At 43.1% G+C, this 19028-nt stretch overlaps 2 protein-coding genes and 1 non-coding gene across 3 annotated transcripts in view; 2 read left to right on the top strand and 1 right to left on the bottom strand.

Annotated features, from left to right (window-relative positions):
- Positions 1-11571, top strand: part of LOC111977427 (neurabin-2-like) — a 52161-nt gene extending 40590 nt beyond the window's left edge. Inside the window, exons 2-10 of the mRNA XM_024006841.2 lie at positions 2599-2731; positions 3546-3666; positions 4844-4948; positions 6464-6596; positions 8515-8667; positions 8824-8877; positions 9028-9257; positions 9498-9591; positions 9915-11571. Of these exons, the coding sequence (XP_023862609.1) occupies positions 2599-2731; positions 3546-3666; positions 4844-4948; positions 6464-6596; positions 8515-8667; positions 8824-8877; positions 9028-9257; positions 9498-9591; positions 9915-9965 (1074 nt within the window). The 3' untranslated portion in view covers positions 9966-11571. The remainder of the gene's footprint in view (positions 1-2598; positions 2732-3545; positions 3667-4843; positions 4949-6463; positions 6597-8514; positions 8668-8823; positions 8878-9027; positions 9258-9497; positions 9592-9914) is intronic.
- A 178-nt stretch (positions 11572-11749) lies between these two features.
- On the bottom strand, positions 11750-17944 carry LOC111978309 (histone-lysine N-methyltransferase PRDM9-like). The gene is made up of 7 exons (XM_024008297.2): positions 17762-17944; positions 17308-17412; positions 17086-17184; positions 16610-16881; positions 14489-14556; positions 14200-14390; positions 11750-14027 (listed from the first exon to the last, which is right to left on the bottom strand). The coding sequence occupies exons 2-7, from the start codon at positions 17399-17401 to the stop codon at positions 12403-12405; spliced, it is 2349 nt and encodes a 782-aa protein (XP_023864065.1). The 5' UTR covers positions 17402-17412; positions 17762-17944; the 3' UTR covers positions 11750-12402.
- Positions 17945-18121: 177 nt separating this feature from the next.
- Positions 18122-18192, top strand: trnag-ccc (transfer RNA glycine (anticodon CCC)). The gene has a single exon. It is a non-coding gene; the product is annotated as a tRNA-Gly (tRNA).
- The last annotated feature ends 836 nt before the right edge of the window (positions 18193-19028 follow it).

Genomic DNA, 19028 nt, shown 5'->3' with positions numbered 1-19028 from the left:
TGTTTGTGTGTGTTTGCCTTGTCAGTCAGTGTGTTTGTGTGTGTTTGCCTTGTCAGTCAGTGTGTTTGTGTGTGTTTGCCTTGTCAGTCAGTGTGCAGAGCTGAAGCCCAACACAGACAGGTAGTACAGACACATCTGGATGTAGGGTTTCCTACATGTTTTAATACACTGGTCTCTGTTCACAAGGCCATGAAATGGGGGTAGGAAGGCCCACCAGCTGTGGCCTCTTGATCATTAAACTCAAGGAGTGAACTTCCATGTGAGACAGTCCCGAATTACAACCTACTTATGTAGTGCACTACTTTTGAAAAGCAATTGAGATAACTCTATTTGTGCACTTAGGCCAAGTCTACTAGTGCTATGGTGGTGCTTCAGACACAAACAGACAGGGCTCTGGTCAAAAGTTGTGCACTATATAGGGAATAGGGTGCTATTTTGGACACACACAGTAACAGAGAGTGAGACAGATTTGTAGGACCACTTTCAGTTGTTTTAACTGTTGATGTGCTAATGCCCTCAAACTCAGCTCTGKATCTCRAAGCCAGTTCCACTAGTTTATTTTATTTTCCCCCTATAATCAAGGATTTAGACCTGGGAAACCAGCTGTGTGCAATTAATTATCAGGTAGAACAGAATACCAGTCCGGACCTCGTAGGGTAAGATTTGAATACCCCTGTGCTAATGCCAGGCTACATCCATTCATACGAAGGCGAAACATATTTTTTCTCTGCCTATAATCCATATTATCCTAATCCGCCTAAATACAAAGGAAACCTAAATCACACAACCCGTTAAGACCGTATGCCAAACCCACGCCATTGGTCTACACCAGTCAGAGGTTTACCGGTTTAGGCCGTGTCAGTGTGTGTGCGTCTGTGTCTGTGTGTGTGTGTGCATGACTGTATAGTTCTGAGCTGGCATTTATATGGCCATGGGAAGTGTCATCAACAGTGTATGTACTGTACGATGGCTGCTTTGATGCAAGGCCTTCTCTTCCTAGTGTTCTATTGGAAAAGGTTTGATCCAACTGCACAGACCTAGGTACAGTTTAACCCAGTCAAAGAAATGTGCCTCACCTCAACCTTCCTAGTATTCAATGATGTATGAAAACACAGATAATACTCTTATGTACTTCTCTCAGGGGGAGGTTGATTGAATCATAGGGGCAATGTCAAATCTGACAAGCACTTCACTGTGCGGTTGCTACGGAGACAGAGACCATGTGATTTAGACAACACTGATCAAGCAAAGAGATGCTTTTGTGTATGTCCCTACCGACTACTCTGAGGCACAAACAGATCTAGAGTAAGAAATTGGAAAAGTTGGCAAACATAAAGACAGTTTAAAATGGAGGAAGAGGGAGATATTAAAATAACGACAGTTTAACATGGAGGAAGAGGGAGATATTAAAGTAAAGACAGTTTAACATGGAGGAAGAGGGAGATATTAACGTAAAGACAGTTTAACATGGAGGAAGAGGGAGATATTAAACGTAAGACAGTTTAAAATGGAGGAAGAGGGAGATATTAACGTAAAGACAGTTAACATGGAGGAAGAGGGAGATATAAACGTAAAGACAGTTTAACATGGAGGAAGAGGGAGGTATTAACGTAAAGACAGTTTAACATGGAGGAAGAGGGAGATATTAACGTAAAGACAGTTTAACATGGAGGAGAGGGGAGATATTAACGTAAAGACAGTTAACATGGGAGGAAGAGGGAGATATTAACGTAAAGACAGTTTAACATGGAGGAAGAGGAGATATTAACGTAAAGACAGTTTTAACATGGAGGAAGAGAGAGATATTAACGTAAAGACAGTTTAACATGGAGGAAGAGAGAGATATTAACGTAAAGACAGTTTAACATGGATGAAGAGGGATATTAACCCTCCCTGGAAGACCAAAGAGGAGAGTGGCTGTGGCCGAGAAGGAGGGGAGGCTTTTACAGTTAAGCCATGTTGGCAGCTCCATCTCTCCTTGTGTGTGTGTAGCAGCTGCAGTGGTCAGGCCTGCATTAGCATGCTGAAGGTGCTTATGTAAACTGTCATGGTCCACGTCCCAAATAGCACCGTATTCCCTATAAAGTGTACCACCCATAGGGCTCTGGTCAAAAGCAGTGCACTATGTAGGGAATAGTGTGTCATTTGGGATGGACCCATGCTGTTGGAGCTGGGCCAATGTGGGAATCTCTGCTCTGAAATGGGGCACTATCTATTCTATGAGAGGTGCTTTGTTTTATACTGGGGTTGATTTGAGTCCTGTTACTGAATTATAGTAGCACTTTGGTAGTTAAAGCAAGCTCTGACTGAGGCAAATTTGGTGATGGAAATGGTTTGTATTCATTATTAGAGGTGAATGACGTGTCAGTGTAATGCACTAAAGACAACACTATGTTGTCACCTCTGTCCCACCTCCACCTACCCATCTGAACATATTGGATCTAAGGCCTTCTTCCAACATGGATAGAGACATCCTGAATTATAAACATGCAACTACTTCTCAATCAGTCAATCAATCAGTCAATCAATCAGACAAGTTAAACCAGTCTGAATAAACTGTTTTGTAATAAACTTCATTGTGACCGGTCCATCTGTCAGGTGTTTTCCACCTACCCCAACGAGGACTATGACCGTCGGAATGAGGACGTGGACCCCATGGCTGCGTCTGCAGAGTACGAGCTGGAGAAGAGGGTGGAGAGGCTCCATCTGTTCCCCGTCGAGCTGGAGAAAGGTACACCTCAGCCAAATTACCCCCATAACCTTAATGTGGCATCTGGGATTCAGTAATCCCCATAACCTTAATGTGACAATCTGGGATTCAGTTATCCCCATAACCTTAATGTGGCAATATGGGATTCAGTAATCCCCATAACCTTAATGTGGCAATCTGGGATTCAGTAATCCCAATAACCTTAATGTGACAATCTGGGATTCAGTTACCCCCATAACCTTAATGTGACAATCTGGGATTCAGTTACCCCCATAACCTTAATGTGGCAATCTGAGATTCGAACAGCAACAAAGATCATTCCCAGATTGCCCATTTAAGAAAACTCCTCTTCACAGTACTTATATTTCACAGTACTCTAAAGAAGAGTTGTATCTCCATTCTCTTGAGACAATCAGACAATCAATCCCCATTAGCACCCATCCATCATTTCTCCATCATCCCTCCATCTTCCCTCCAGTTATCCCTCCTCCCAAGAGGGAATTCTCAATCACTCCATCTGGCTTCCAGTTATCCCTCCTCCCAAGAGGGAATTCTCAATCCCTCCATCTGCCCTCCAGTTATCCCTCCTCCCAAGAGGGAATTCTCAATCACTCCATCTGGCTTCCAGTTATCCCTCCTCCCAAGAGGGAATTCTCAATCACTCCATCTTCACATTGACAGGATGTTAACATAGGGTAAAATGACTGTAACAGGAAAACATTGATTTGAAAAGCTATTATGAAACAAAAGAGCATTTCATTTTCATCATGGATTAAGATAACTATGATTGTATTTTCTTCTCACAGTATTTCTCCTATATCCACTGTGTCTTCAGATGGTGATGGGTTAGGTATCAGTATCATTGGGATGGGGGCAGGGGCAGACATGGGCCTGGAGAAACTGGGCATCTTTGTCAAGACGGTCACCGATAAAGGAGCAGCGCACAGGGACGGCAGGTATGTCACAAAATGGTGGCCTCTCCATCTACGGCTTGTCCATCTATACTCCTGGCAGATTTACCTGAACAAGTTCTGCATGATTTAATCATCTTTTTTTGTTTTTTTGTGACCAACTTTTAATTTAGATAGTAATTTATTCAAAAGGGGGTTACAGGTACAGGTTTAACATACAAAGTCATTTTAATTCAGTTATATCCATATATTCAGTTATCATATTTGCATTTAATATATTCACAAACAGTATTTCTTGTACGTGTGGGCTGCCACAAAAACAAAAAATACACAAAAATAATGCATACACAGATAAAGAAAAAAGTCTCCCCCTCCCCAACCCATTCAACACCCTCAGTCCCCCTCCCCAACCAATTCCTTCAACACCCTCAGTCCCCCTCCCCAACCCATTCCCTCAACACCCTCAGTCCCCCTCCCCAACCAATTCCCTCAACACCCTCAGTCCCCCTCCCCAACCCATTCCCTCAACACCCTCAGTCCCCCTCCCCAACCCATTCCCTCAACCCCCTCAGTCCCCATCCACACGCCTGCATCCTCCCTACCCACTGGAAACCATGTTTCCCAGCCCTTCCCACCCCACCAAGCCCCCCTCCTCTCGCATCTTCATCTACCCTACCTCACCTCCCTGACCCGAAGAAAGCATGCCTCCCGCCCCTTCCCATCTCGCCCAGCTACTGAGGTTGCTTATCAGTCCACCTCCCACCCAGTTGACTAATTTAATCAGGTGAGCCCATTTAGGAAAGATTGGGAAACCCTGGTTTAAGAGATAAATGAATAGCACTTCTTCCAGGGCAATGGAAGCCATAATATTTATCTCTATTCTCAGCCAGGGAGCAGAAGAGTCATGTCTAAACCAATTTATAATTGGGCGAAATGCTAGTCCTTGAATTTAATGATTAATGATGATTTAATAATGTAAGAAGGAATCAAGCATGTGAGATGAGCCAGACTAGTGTATCTAGTAGTAGTATTCACATCTTGGTCTAGCTAGCTGATTTGATATGGTTCCTTGTGTGAGCATGTCTCACTTGCAAGATAGATTTCTATCTCAATGAGACAAACCTGTATAAAATAAAAGTTGAATAAAAGGTGGCTGAAAAAGTAAGCATGTTATACGAGTCCTGACTGAGGCTGTTGTGCTGCTTTGTGTTTTTCCATCCAGGATCCAGGTGAATGACCTCATAGTGGAGGTGGATGGGACCAGTCTGGTGGGGGTCACCCAGACCTTCGCTGCCTCCGTCCTCAGGAACACCACAGGCACCGTCAAGTGAGGATACGGTTTTGGGGATTCATCCCAAATGACCCTATTCCCTTTATAGTGCACTACTTTTGACCAGGGCCCAACTACTGCACCTTTTAAAGCAATTTTAAAACAATGAGCTACTGAGAAAGAATAGAGTTGCTTTGATGGACGTCACTCTCAAACACTTGAATACAGACAGGCAGGTTAAATTGCTTGGCCCTGTATGAAGTTGGGCCCATCAAGTCTGATCTCTTCTTTGTGTTGTACAGTGTGATGTCAGACGCCATTAAGGTTTTCTGGAGACATGTTCTTCTTAGTTTGCAGCAGCTTTAGACTCTAAAGAGACTGTCAAAATGACTCATTATATGCTCTGAGAGAGACATGTTTTTCAGTGTAATACCCTCCTCAGCTATGTAAGAATCTGCAGTTCAGAATATCATTTTTTTAACCTTTATTTAACTAGGCAAGTCAGTTAAGAACACATTTTTATTTACAATGACGCCAGTTAACAGTTGGTTAACTGCCTTGTTCAGGGACAGAACAACATATTTTTACCTTGTCATTTCGGGGATTCGATCTAGCAACCGATCTAGTACCCATAGTCTAGTACCCATATTCGATCTAGTACCCATAGTCAGTCAGTTATCACATCCTCCCACATACAYACTGCATAGATCAGGTCACGCAGAGTAGTCATCAGAAGCCAAATAGGGCCATGATGATAGTATGATGAAGAGCCTTCCCTTCATAGATATAGCAACAGAACCACAGCAGAACCATAGACAAAGCTGAAACTCTACATTTGGACCATAGCAGAGCATAAAAACATCACCATCATCCTCACAGCAGGCATCAACACAATTATCATTCCGAAATGCCAGAGGGGTCTATTTGTGGCTGACTGAATGGGGCACCAGAGTTCCCCAATCCCCAACACTCCTTTGTCGTACTATAGGCTCATTCATTCATTATTCAGGAACTAGTCGTCAGTGGAGCTATGGGGGTAATTGTTAGCGTGAGGTGTGTGGTGTGTCTGTGTTCCTGTGTGTGTGTGTTCCTGTGTGTGCGTGTGTAATTGTTAGTGTTGTGTGACTTGTCGAAGATCAGAGCCCTCTTCAGAGATTGCTCATGAATTATAGAACAGGGTAGACGTGGAAGGAAGGGCTGAGGCAGGCGGTCAGTCGGTCAGTCCTATTCATAAAAATGTCAGCCAGATGAATGGATGGATGGCTGAGGATGGGAACTGTGTTGGTTAGCATTTAATTACATGATAGTTAGCAGAGGGAATTGGAAGTCTGCTTTGGTGGTCTTGATAACTGACTGACTATGGGTACTCATTCTGAACTGCACAGATTCTTTTTACATAGCTGAGGAGGGTATTACACTGAAAAACAGAGCATATATTGAGTCAAAATAATCTAATTGTTGAAACGGGCTATATAATTATTTAACCTCTTGCTAAGGAACCATATCATAGAGGTTCCTCTTATTGCAGTCCACATAGGAAGACATTTTCAAAAGCTGTGTAATGTTATGCAGGTTTCTGATTGGTCGAGAGAAGCCGGGCGAACAGAGTGAGGTGGCCCAGCTGATCCAACAGACCCTGGAACAGGAGCGCTGGCAGAGAGAGGTGATGGAACAACGCTACAGCCAGTATATGGAGGACCAAGAGGTAAGTCTCCAACCAGTCTACAATCAGTCTACAACTAGTCTACATCCAGCATAGGTAGGTCTACAACCAAATTAGTCGGTGAACGGGCAACCAAGAGGTACAGTACAGATGTACAGAAAGACTAGTCCAATAAGAAAACAAATGTTTGCTTTATGTTGAAAAAGGTTTTGCTACTGTGTGCCCAAAAGAACACGACCCTGAACACAGCCAGTTTAGAGACAGAAATAGAAGCCTGGTCACTATTAGAATTTTTCAAATGACTATGAAGCTTTTTAGGTCAAACGTTGCCTTTGTGTGTTCTCTTTTCCCCTCAGCTTTAGGATTAAGATATGTGTGCCAATCGCATCTTTGTCAGAATGGACCCAAAGCCGGTGCCTGTATTGAGTGAGCTGAATGGGCGTGTGTCCATAGGTACGCTGTTACTGTTCAGTGTAGCCTGCAGACAGTATAAACACAAGTCTGCTTACCAAAATATACTATTCTTCCTATGGACTAGTCAAAAGTAGTACACTATATAGACAATAGGGTGCCATTTGTGATGCACACCAACAGGTCAGTTCAGAGAGCCTAGGCCAAGTAAGATACATTAAATGATGTCCCCCCAGGACTCCTTTTTTAATCTGTTTATGATGTTCTGGCCACTTCCTCTCTGGGTTGTTGGGGTAGACATTTTATAGGACTTCCAATCCACAATTGGTTCAGGTCATCAGCCCAGTCCAAGCTCTTCTCTGTCCTGTCACCCCAATGGTGGAACCAGCTTCCACCTAAAGTCAAGCTCTTCTCTGTCCTGTCACCCCAATGGTGGAACCAGCTTCCCCCTAAAGTCAAGCTCTTCTCTGTCCTGTCACCCCAATGGTGGAAACAGCTTCCACCTAAAGTCAAGCTCTCCTCTGTCCTGGCACCCCAATACCAGCTTCCCCCTAAAGTATATCTCTTCTCTGTCCTGGCACCCCAATACCAGCTTCCTCCTAAAGTATATCTCTTCTCTGTCCTGGCACCCCAATACCAGCTTCCCCCTAAAGTATATCTCTTCTCTGTCCTGGCACCCCAATACTAGCTTCCCCCTAAAATCAAGCTCTTCTCTGTCCTGGCACCTCATTGGTTGAAAAAGCTTCTTCCTAAAGGCAATCCCTTCTCTGTCCTGGCACCCCAATATTAGCTTCCCCCTAAAGTCAAGCTCTTCTCTACCCTTGCACCCCGATCGTGAAACCAGCTTCCCACTAAAGTCAGGACAGCGGAGTCCCTGTCCATCTTCTGAAAACGTCTGGAACCTTACCTTATTGAAGAGTATCTTAAATAACTTTCCCAGCGCCCCAGGTGCCCACTTCCCCCTCAAAAAGCACTTGTCTTTTCCTACTAGCTCTGACTTTGCTGATGAATACTTTGTTGAGGGAAAATGTACTTGATACGCTTGTGATGTGTTGATGTCTCACCTAGCTATCTTAAGATGAATCACTAACTGTAAGTTTCTCTGGATAAGAGTGTCTGCTAAATGACTCAAATGTAAATGTCATCACCTATCACAACGAGGATGACCTCTATGCAATCAAAATCCTATGAGGATGCAGGACATTCTTATATTCTCCATCTTATTACAATGACATGCATGATAGCATAATGGCTGAGGTTTAGTTCTGGTGTGTTCTCACCCCTATCTAGGGACCCGCTTTACTGATGTTATATGCCATCTAGTGGCCAGTCTCCGTACCAATAGAGAACCAACCATGAAGCTCTTGTAGAGGCAGCAGTCACTGGCAATTATAAAAATGCTGTGGGATGGATGGATGGACAGATGGAACTATATTGAACCTTTTCAAATATGCAGACACTTTGGCCGTCTCAGTTAAGACCTGGAGGCATTGTGGAAAACCCCAGACCCAATCGAGACTTCAGGCTCATCTGTCCCCTCTTCCCCCAGGGTGGCGAATATGGTACTGACGAGGAGGAGGATGACGAGGAGGAGGTCAGCCCCACGCATCCCTCTGCCATCGAGGTGTTTGACCTGGCTGAGAACGAGGACATCTCTCCACTGGAGACGGACCCTGATAAGCTGGCCCATAAGTACCAGGAAGTGAGAGAAGACAAAGTTAAAGACAAAGGCCTGCGTCACTCTATTCCTTATGTAGTGCACTACTTACTTACTCACTGACTCTCTCTCTCCACCTCTCTCTCTTTCTCTCCCTATGTCTGTCTCTCGCTCTGTCTYTCTCTCTCTCTCCCTCCTCAGCTTCACATAAAGCATGCTGTAACACAGGCAGAGATCCAACAGCTGAAAAGAAAGGTTGTTATATTATGTCATTCTTATTATGTCCTAATGTTTAATTGTAAATATGGCAAGTTGATATACAGTGGCCTTTACAGTTTTCATCCCCTGCCTGTCTGTTTGTGTACATGTGTATGTGTGTGTTTGTGTGCTTCTCCACACTCCCAGCTGAACCATGCAAAGCAGGACAAGCAGCGCTGGCGTGTGGACAAGACCCAGCTGGAGCAGACCCTGCAGGAGAACAAGGAGCGCATGGAGAAGCTGGAGGGTTACTGGATGGAGGCCCAGAGTCTGTGTCAGGCTGTGGACGAGCACCTGAAGGAGACCCAGGCCCAGTACCAGGCTCTGGAGCGCAAGTACAGCAAGGCCAAGCGCCTCATCAAGGAGTACCAGCAGAAGTAAGGCCGGGAGACACACACACAATGCATTGAGAGTGTGGTAAGGTTGTACATAAGAGGTCAATATAAAATGATGTTAATTACAGTGAATAATAGAAAAGAAAGTAGAACTTGTTCAGTCTTCGGGAATGTTTCCAATGTTTCAGCCCCAAGGCTTTTCTCAGAGCTCATTCATTACAGTGGAAATACAAGTCGTTTTAGAGTGGTGTGATTAGTGTCTCTGTGATGGCTCTTCTCCAGGGAGATTGAGTACCTGAAGAAGGAGACTCAGCGCTGTCTTCAGGACGGGGCCGAGGCATCACTGAGGGAGGAGTCAGGACAGCTCCATGAACAGGTAATAGTGGAGACTGATGGTTGGATGTGTGGTTCCTGGGTTTGATTCCCGCTGGGGTCACCAATATGAAAAATATATGCACGCATTACTGTAAGTCGGTTTGGATAAAACTGTCTGTTAAATGGCATATATTATTAATATATTATAAATGTCATCGTGTGCAGCCATCAGTGAGACCATTGATTACACAGAACGTTGGCAGTTGCAGACAACTTTGTGATTAAGAAACTTGATTGAATGTATTATGGTAACAATTAAAGTTTCTAGTAGTCCATCATCTATAATACACAAACATAACCATAACTTTCTGTGTTTGTTTGCAGGTAGCAGATCTGGAATGCAGGGTTGAGGAACTGAAATCTGAACCTTTATAAAAGCCTTGTTTTCTAAGAGAGTCTCTTCAAGAATTTCCAAAAGTGAATACGAGGATAGTGTTATTGTACTTGCAGTGGACCCAGGGTATTTCTTGTTTCAAACTTTAGCCTGGTTTGCGGTCGAATACAGGTACCCTCAGGCTTTGTATTTCTTTATGTAATCTCTTTATGTAACAACTCTTTCAATCCCGTTTTGTTTTTACATTTCCCAGCTGGTAATATTGCCAATAACTACTGGTTTGTCTGACAGTTTAATCAACCATTTTCTTAACATTCCAAAATACTGACAAGAACGTCCATGGAGCTCTAACCGTTGCTGTTCCTAATTTTTCATTCCCAGTGTTCAGTATTTTACAATTTGATCACAAATCGTGTTTTTGGGTGAAATAGAAGACTGGGCTTTTGATTTCAATTGCCAAAACAAATCACATTTCTTTCTTTTATTTGCCTATTTTGTAAGTGCCGTTTCATTTTCTGGATTGTCATTGTACAGCTGTAATACTGTATGTGGTTTATAAAACAAAAGTTTGCTTTGTATTTTTATTAATATATGTATAACATTTAACATATACAGTATGACATAATGGAGTCAACAGTTGGTGCTTATGTGACTGAGGAAGATGTGTAACTAGTCAAATGTCCACACTGGAGAAGATATACAGTACCGTTCAACAGTTTGGGGTCACTTAAAAATGTCCTTGTTTTTGAAAGAAAAGCTATTTTTTTGTCCATTAAAATAACATCAAATTGATCAAAAATACCATGTAGACATTGTTAATGTTGTAAATTACTATTGTAGCTGGAAACGGCTGATTTTTAAATGGAATATCTGCATAGGCGTAGAGGCCCAACCCCCAAACTTTTGAACGGTAGTGTAGCTTGATTGAACGTTTGGTGCTTCACTGGAATGAAAGGGGCAAGAAGAGGTGGGCTATATCCTACAATTGCATCAGGAATCCAACTTTTGCAGGAGTTTGACACTTCAAACAGTCAACTGCTGCCACAGCCATACAGTATGTGTGTTGTTAGTCAACTCCGCTACCCAGTAATGGCAACCGATGGGATTCAGTAAGAGTATACTAAACCTTCAGTAATAACCCCTTTCTTATTTAAATAACTAAACTTATATAACTCCTTATAAAAAGAAGAGAACTCCTCCATATGTGCTGTACCACAAAGGGACATGACATGATTGGAATCTTAGTTTTTTAAATTTTTATTGTGAATGTTATCAAAGATGTGTTCAACACTGACTGAATGGCAGACACAAGAACTGGTGACTGATGGACTGAAACAGAGGGACTAGGCATAACTGAACTTGTCCATCGTGAACACAACCATGGAGTTTGAAGGTGATGAAACATTCCTCCCCGTAAACATGTGTGGTATTGGAGAAAAGCAATGCAAAGAAACAAGTGTTGATGAAAGGAAGAATACATTTCAGAGAGGCTAGACCTGGGGGATTTCATGAAGACAGTGTTAGATAATGTTATCAAATGAACACATACTGTATCTCATGGGCATGTTTCGAGTGTTTTCATCAGATTTTAGGCTTGGACAGGGCACATGCTTTGCATTGTTTTGTGCAATAAATGGTGAACTGTGATACTGAAGTCAGTTATTTTTTTATAACTTCTTCCATTTTACATTTCCCTCATCTTCAGATCACAAACTGAATTATACTCCAGGGACAATAGAGATATATTCTACTCTAAATTGGAAATGGCATATTATGAATAATAAACACATTGGTCATCAAAAAGAAAGGAAGACGTAGGCACTCGTCATATAATTAATTAAAAAGCCTTTATTTGTATGGCATGTTAAAATGGAAACAGTTTAAAAACTCTTTCGGCTGCATGGCCTTCGTCAGGGAGTACAAAGATATGACAATACAATGTCCTATTTTGAACAGCTTTTTCCAATCAACCCTGATTTGAAGAGGGAGTGGTTACAGAATTCATTGGACAACACCTAGTAAACAATACTATACACATTAAAAAGTGAAATACTGTAGATATGCTATCAAAAATGCATCTCAAGGCTAGAATCATCAGGACCTCTAGAAAGGTAGTTCTAACCTTGAATATGACTGGGCTAGGTGTTAAGAATAGGAGAGACATCTATTTTATAGTACACTAGAACACAGCAAAAATGGACCACAACAGTCTAAACATAGCTAATTGAGGCCAGAACATGATCAATACCCATAGCTTGTAGGCAGGCAGGGTTGCCATGGTGTAAGGACTTGTAGTGCCTTTAACACATTATTTTCTTTGAAAACCAAAGTATGAACAAAAATCACATTATTTTACATGAAGTGTTGTAAAATGTACTGGTATTCTCAGCTGTGAATGTTGCAATGGGTATGTATCAACTTAACCAAGTGTTTTCAAAGAAACACGATAGTCAATAGTGTATGTGTGGTGCAAACAAATTATGAGTGTGTCTTTTCATGGTGTCTCGTCAGGTGATAATTTCGTGAAAAACTTTTCCCACACTGATCACACTTGTACTGTCTCTCTCCGTTGTGCAGCATCAGGTGAGCTTTCAGACTCTGAGGTCGACTGAAGCTTTTCCCACATTCAGGACAGGTACATGGTTTCACCCCAGTGTGTTTTCTCTCATGACGCTTCAGATCCCCAGACTGACGGAAACTCTCTCCACACTCAGTACACAGGAAAGATTTCTCCCCTGTGTGTATCCTCACGTGCACATTCAGATGTCCAGAGTGGCTAAAACACTTCTCACAGTAAGAGCAGCGGTATGGCTTCTCTCCCGTGTGAATCCGCTGATGCTGCTTAAGGCTGTAGAAACAAGAGAAACCTTTCCCACAGTCATTGCACAAGTGCAGTTTGGCTGCGTCTGACTGGAAACACCGGTGAGCTTTGAAGCTTTGAACGTGCTCGTAGCTCTTTCCACACTGCAAGCACAGGTGAACTTCTCCTGCATCTCCAGCCTTCTGCTCCGACTGAATTAGCCCTGAGCCCAGGCCTGTGGCCTGAGAGACATGCTCATCAGGGTGGTGTCTCTTAACGTGCTTCCGGAGGTACCTCTCCTCGGTGAAGGAGAACTGGCAGTARGAGCAAGGAACAGCTTTAGTGCTCAGCTGGATGTCCTTACATACCTCTGCATCCAGGTGGTGCTGTAGACCGGCAGCCTGACTRAAGAACCTCCCACAGTGGGTGCAGCAATAAAGCATGTTTTCCTTTGGATGCTTGTTGACCTTGTGCTTCTTCAGGGTGGTGTACCGTTTGAAGGTAACCCTGCATGTAGAGCAAGAGTACGGCGGTGGCCCCACCACGACCCGGATGCACTGATGGACTTTAAGGGACTCTGGGTTGCCGAAGGTTTCCTGACAATCAATGCAGCTGTACTGTGCCTCTCCTACAGCCTCTCTCCTCTCCACCTCCATGTCCAGAGCGTCTGGATTGGGATCTGAATGGAACCTCTTCTTGGTACTGGTTTCTCTTTGTTTCAGTGTGTTTGCCTTAGTTTTGGCCTTAGAGTTCCTGGTGGACTTTACCCTGAGGTTCCTCAGTCTCTGTGAGGAAGCTCTCCCTGTCTGGGTCTCTGTAGGTTGATCATTGGACGGAGGCTCGGGTTCCCAGGCGCTGTCAGAAGGAGGCGGGAGCGAACTCTCACCTCTGACCTCCTCACCTCTGACCTCTACCACTCCAGGCTTCTTCTTCCTTGGGTGAACTCGTAGCTGGTGACTTGCCAGGTCGTACCCCTGAGCGAAACACTTCCTGCACTGGGGGCAGCAGTAGGGTCTGACGTTGGAGTGGACAGCTCGCATGGTTCTCTGGACGTGGCCCTTCTGCTTAAAGCTCTTAGGACGCTGAGGGCACCGGTAGCCCAACTCACGGACAGAGGACGACATAGGGTCTGGGTTCATGTTACTGTTAGAAAGGTGATTTTCAAGCTCACTCAGTGCAGACGCAGGTGATAGGTCCAGAGGGTGTAATTGCTCTTTATGTCTTTGGATGTAGGTCTCAGTGGTGAAAGAAAGCTGGCACTGACAGCAGAGGAAAACCTGAGACGATAAATTTGTATTAACCTCTAAAACGGAGAGAAAAGAAGAAGAAAAAGTTAGGTCTTATTAAACTAAAGTGACGTTCTTTCAACTTTTTGGAGAAATGTATTATTATTATCTCTTATACACTCTCACAGAACCTTCTAGATGCCTAATGCCAGAGCAAGGTTATAAAAAGAGACTGTGGATGATAAGTACCTGAAGGGGTGCTCTTTCGGAGCCAGATTTGGTCAGAGGGGTCCCTAAACCTGTCGATGAATCGCCCCCCAGGCCAAAACAGGAGCTCATCTCCTGGGAGGATAGAGCGGCAGCAGTGGAAGAAAACAATCCCCCTGTACTGGAGTGCTATGAGATTACCCTCCTCTACATTACGAGCACAGTTAACATACCTAAAAGAGAGATGAGAGAGAGTGCACTGGGACTAAGCACTCCATAACAGACAGACAGATGCAGTGTAAAATAAGGTACGTTCTACAACACAAGTTACCTCATCCAGTTGGAATGAGTGTCTCTTGCAGAATCAATGTACTCAGATTCACCCTTACTGTTCCAGACCTGAAAAGAGACAAGCGCTTTAAAAAGAACAATACGGACAAATAATGCCAGCTGACCATGCTCAGATAGACAGAGCATAGAGACAATGCTCCAGAATGACATGGGTTATGTTTTACACAAACTACAGTACAGTGTTGTGTCCCAAATGGCACCGCATTCCCTACATAGGCACTAAGTGAGCATACAATTAAAAATATTTTGGGGGGGCAAAAACGATGCATGGCCATCATATTTCTAATGTTTATCATAGAAAAAAATGAAGTAAGCTACAATTTCTAATGTTTTTCTTAAAAGTTAATCTTGCATTTTATCAGAGAAATGTAAGCTGGCTAGACTGAGAAAAGCACGGGAGAAAAGTAGATATACATCAGTCAGAGCATGGTCGTGAACTCTCATCTGAGTGGAGAAGTGCAACTTAAGCACTAAATTAGTATGATGCTGAAGAGAAATTACAATAGAAGTATTTAACATCTGCGTTTACAAAACACAGCAAGATATTTGTTATGCATTGAATTTTTGTCCTCTGTAAAAAATTAAGAATTGTGCATTAACGCAACCCCTAAGTTTAACTGGCTAGTTATCTAAGTAAGTGGCTGACTTAATAAGGTGATGGGGCATCATATTGTGTTAGCTTTCTGCCATGTTTGAGAAGTCAAAGCCCTTTGGATGAGTTATCTTTTGATTTCCTAGCGTTTTTTTCTCCTCTTAAAGTTCTCGCCCTGTTTGCTCCTCCCCCATCTTCTCCTCTCAGTTCTTGGCTGGTCTGCTCCTCTCCCATCTTCTCCGAGCAGAGCAGGCAGGCCAGTTGCCCTAGCAACTCTAGACTCCACACAGACACAGCTTGTACATATGCTGCTCCAGAGGCAGTACTGTTCTTCGTTCAGACCAGCATGCATCAAAACTTTGTTCATTTGCACAGTGTCTCTCGTTCACATTTTGCTTGTAAAATGTCCAGACTCACCAAAAATGACATTCGGTAGCTGGATTGCCTGCCTTTGCAATTAGTTTATTTTCGTTTTCGTTCTTTAGCATATTTAGCTAGCAGCCTCCATGGAAATGTGCTATACTTGTGATAAATTTGGCAGCATTCTGGTAATAGACACCCACTATCCCTTTTTTTGTCTCATACCATAAATCCCGGCATGAGACAAGGACAATATGACAATCTGGATTTATTAAATTTTTWAAAACTTTATTTAACTAGGCAAGTCAGTTAAGAACAAATATCGAACCCGGGTCTGTAGTGACGCCTCTAGCACTGCGATGCAGTGCTTTAGACTGCTGCGCCACTCAGGATCCCTTGGATACCACCCAACCCTATATTAAAATCAGTACTAGTATGCTATAGCCTATTATCGCATGGTGTCATAAGGGAGCATTCTGGGACAGGTGTGAACCAAATGTATTTCTTGACGTTTATGTTTACAAAACAGCACTCAAGTTGCCATAATGCTCTGTTGACAATTGAGTTTAAAGACTTTGATCAGCGAGTAGAATGAACGTGGCTGTCCAGTCTGCAGTCCACTCTAATCATAAAGGGGCGTTTCTTTACAAACGCATCCAATCGCCTTGGTCCCGGTCCCTTACTAAACCAATCACAAGCTTCAATCTGCTGTGGTTCACAGTGCTGTGGCAGAAAGATGATGGATGTCCCGGGTGAAGCTGCCGCGATTACAATGTTTGTGATGTAGAATTGCAGGCACATATGCTCCGATTTTCAAAAAGATTTGGAGGCACAGTTGAAAATAACTCAATCAATATATTTAAGCAATAAGGCCAGAGGGGGTGTGGTATATGGCCTATATACACGGCTAAGGGTTGTTCTTAAGCACGACTCAACCCTTCATGTAGTGTTGTGGTGTCTCTCTTGTCGTGGATGTGTGTTTTGTCCTATATTTTTATTTTATTTTTAATCCCAGCCCTCGTCCCCGCAGGAGGCCTTTTGCCTTTTGGTAGGCCGCCATTGTAAATAAGAATTTGTTCTTAACTGACTTGCCTGGTTAAATAAAGCTTAAATAAATACAATTTGAAAAAAGCATCCATCAGTACTCACCTCCCAGGAGTAGTCACTTGTTACTGCGCTGTCCCTGGTAGTCACCTCCCCCTCACAGGGGCCAAAGTGCATTCCCGGGGCCACAATTGCTCCTTGGTTTAGAACCCCCAGGCCTGCCCCAGGGATACTGGACCTGCCCACCACCAGCCCATGGGGTAGGGTGAGGAGGGCCCTCTGGGGTAAGCCCACTGGTGTGGGAGAGTCCAGCATGAAGGACAGACCACCTTGGATATCACACTGGTCTTTGTAGGAGGCATGACACTCCTCACAATCTGTAAAAAAAAAAGAAGAAAAAAAGTGATAGGCCTAACTAAGTAAGATGACACAATCATGTGGTAAACTAAACTGGACATAACAAGGCCTTACACTTACTAACCGTAGATCTAAGCAACTATGATTTGAAAGATGCATGCAAAAACCATTGACGGCCTTTGAATTCAAGATAGTCAGAGTACACAGAATCTGTTGTCACTCACAGAGGTCATTGCCGTTGTCATCTAGTAGTGGATGATCCTCCTCTTGGCCTTGTACCACAGTGTTCACCAATATATTCTGGACCAGGCTGTCGGGCAACACTGTGACAACACAGATCCAGTGAGAAACAGGAGTACATGACAAACATTCCTGACACAGGAGTACATGTCAAACAGAATATGAAACTCTGATTGAATTAGGCTACTGTAGCCTGAGTACCACACCTGCAGAGGCTTTGTCTGTAATGAGTTGGGCTTGACATCCCTCTTCTGATGCACCAGTCTCTGCCCACTCCACGATGATCACTTCATCAGACATGACTGCAGGCGCTGTAGTCGGTTAGTAGGGTAGCAAAATGACAGTGTCAGCAAGCACAACAGCCATGTATCCGGACAAAACCGTCACCCTGTGTGTTGAACTATGGCAACAGCCATTTTGTCCTGATTCTATACCAATTTGACGAATTAATTTAACTGTGCAATGAACATTAGCTACTAACGAAAACAAAACATTTATGAATGTCATAATACGCAATGTTGTTAGCTAGCTAGCTACAGAAAAACATGCTAGCTAGCAATGTGTAATTAGCATTTTCTAGCTAGCCAGTTAATGCTAATTCCATATTGCTAGCTAGCATTTTTATCATAATATTGTSTTTACAATGATGTTAGGACAAACCTGTACAAATGAATCCACCTGAAACCTGTATCTAATTACTTGGCAATAATCTTAGTTATCGTTAAGGTACTAGTGTGTTTGTTACTTTTGGAAAACTGATTTGACTTTTGTGGTAAAAGTTCATGGGTAGCTTGTAACAATGTTCGGATTATGTTTGTTGCCCTTTTCATGAACCGGAAGTGAAAACCCTGCAAACGATCCCCTCTAAATGTGGACTTTTTACAATTATTATAAATGTTTTAAATTATCGATGACGCTTTAATGACCAGAGTATTATTCATACGCTGTAAATCATACATACAATGTCTAAACTGATTTACACTTTCTTTATATGAGCTAAAATCTGTTGTATTATTAACTGCGCCGCTGGTGTAATGGTATCATGGAAGATTCCCATTCTTTCGACCCGGGTTCGATTCCCGGGCGGCGCACAGCTTTTGCTATCTTGACACAAAACTGCTGTAGCATGATTAACAAATTAATAATCTCTGTTTTCGGGTTTCCTTCTCAGCAGCCAAGTAGGCAACATTTTACCTCTGCAGCTGTCGCTTGTGTCTCATGGAAACAACCAAGCAACAGAGACACACTGAAGTTCCAGACAGGTTGCAGTGGAGCCAGTCGGAAGCAACTTTATCCTCACTGGCATTCTCGTGCTGTTGCATAGTGTCGAGATTCTCGAAACTATCCTAAAAGTACTGCAAGAGACATTTGGGAAAGATGTCACCTATACCAGGTCATGACAGAAGCCAAGTGTTCCAGAAGATTTGACCACTTGACACCAAACTTGCGATGGAGATGGTTGACACTTTGGGACTGTTCAGTCGCAGCCACCACTGGCCAAAAATCCAATAATCTTTTAGGAATTCTTTGTCTATGCAATACAGAGCTTATTCACATCCTTGATAACTTGAAAAGACAAGTGTCYCCCGTAATATATAGAGCTATACACATTTAATGACAGTCCATAACTCCCTTGTGTTTTAGAGTCAATCAGTGTCACTGTTGAGGTTGAAGGTCAAGGGGAAATGTAAATGATCAGTTTTGCAGTTTGATGTGTGCATTCATCCACTGTGTTAGATTTGACCATGCTAATAGTAATAGTACTTCAGTCTCCATTTTCAAGTTAATTCTACCGTGCCATCTAGAGCACCCCACCCCCCACACCGTGAAATGATATTCCATGCAAAACTATAAAAAGTTATAGAATTGTTATTTGAAAAACTGATGTTGTTTTAGAGTTTATTATAGTTTATCTTCAGTGCTGGAG

This window comes from Salvelinus sp. IW2-2015, linkage group LG18, assembly GCF_002910315.2.
Source record: "Salvelinus sp. IW2-2015 linkage group LG18, ASM291031v2, whole genome shotgun sequence".
Taxonomy (NCBI): Eukaryota; Metazoa; Chordata; class Actinopteri; order Salmoniformes; family Salmonidae; genus Salvelinus; species Salvelinus sp. IW2-2015.
Note: the sequence above shows the minus strand (reverse complement) of the source record. Positions and strands in the feature narration are given on the sequence as shown.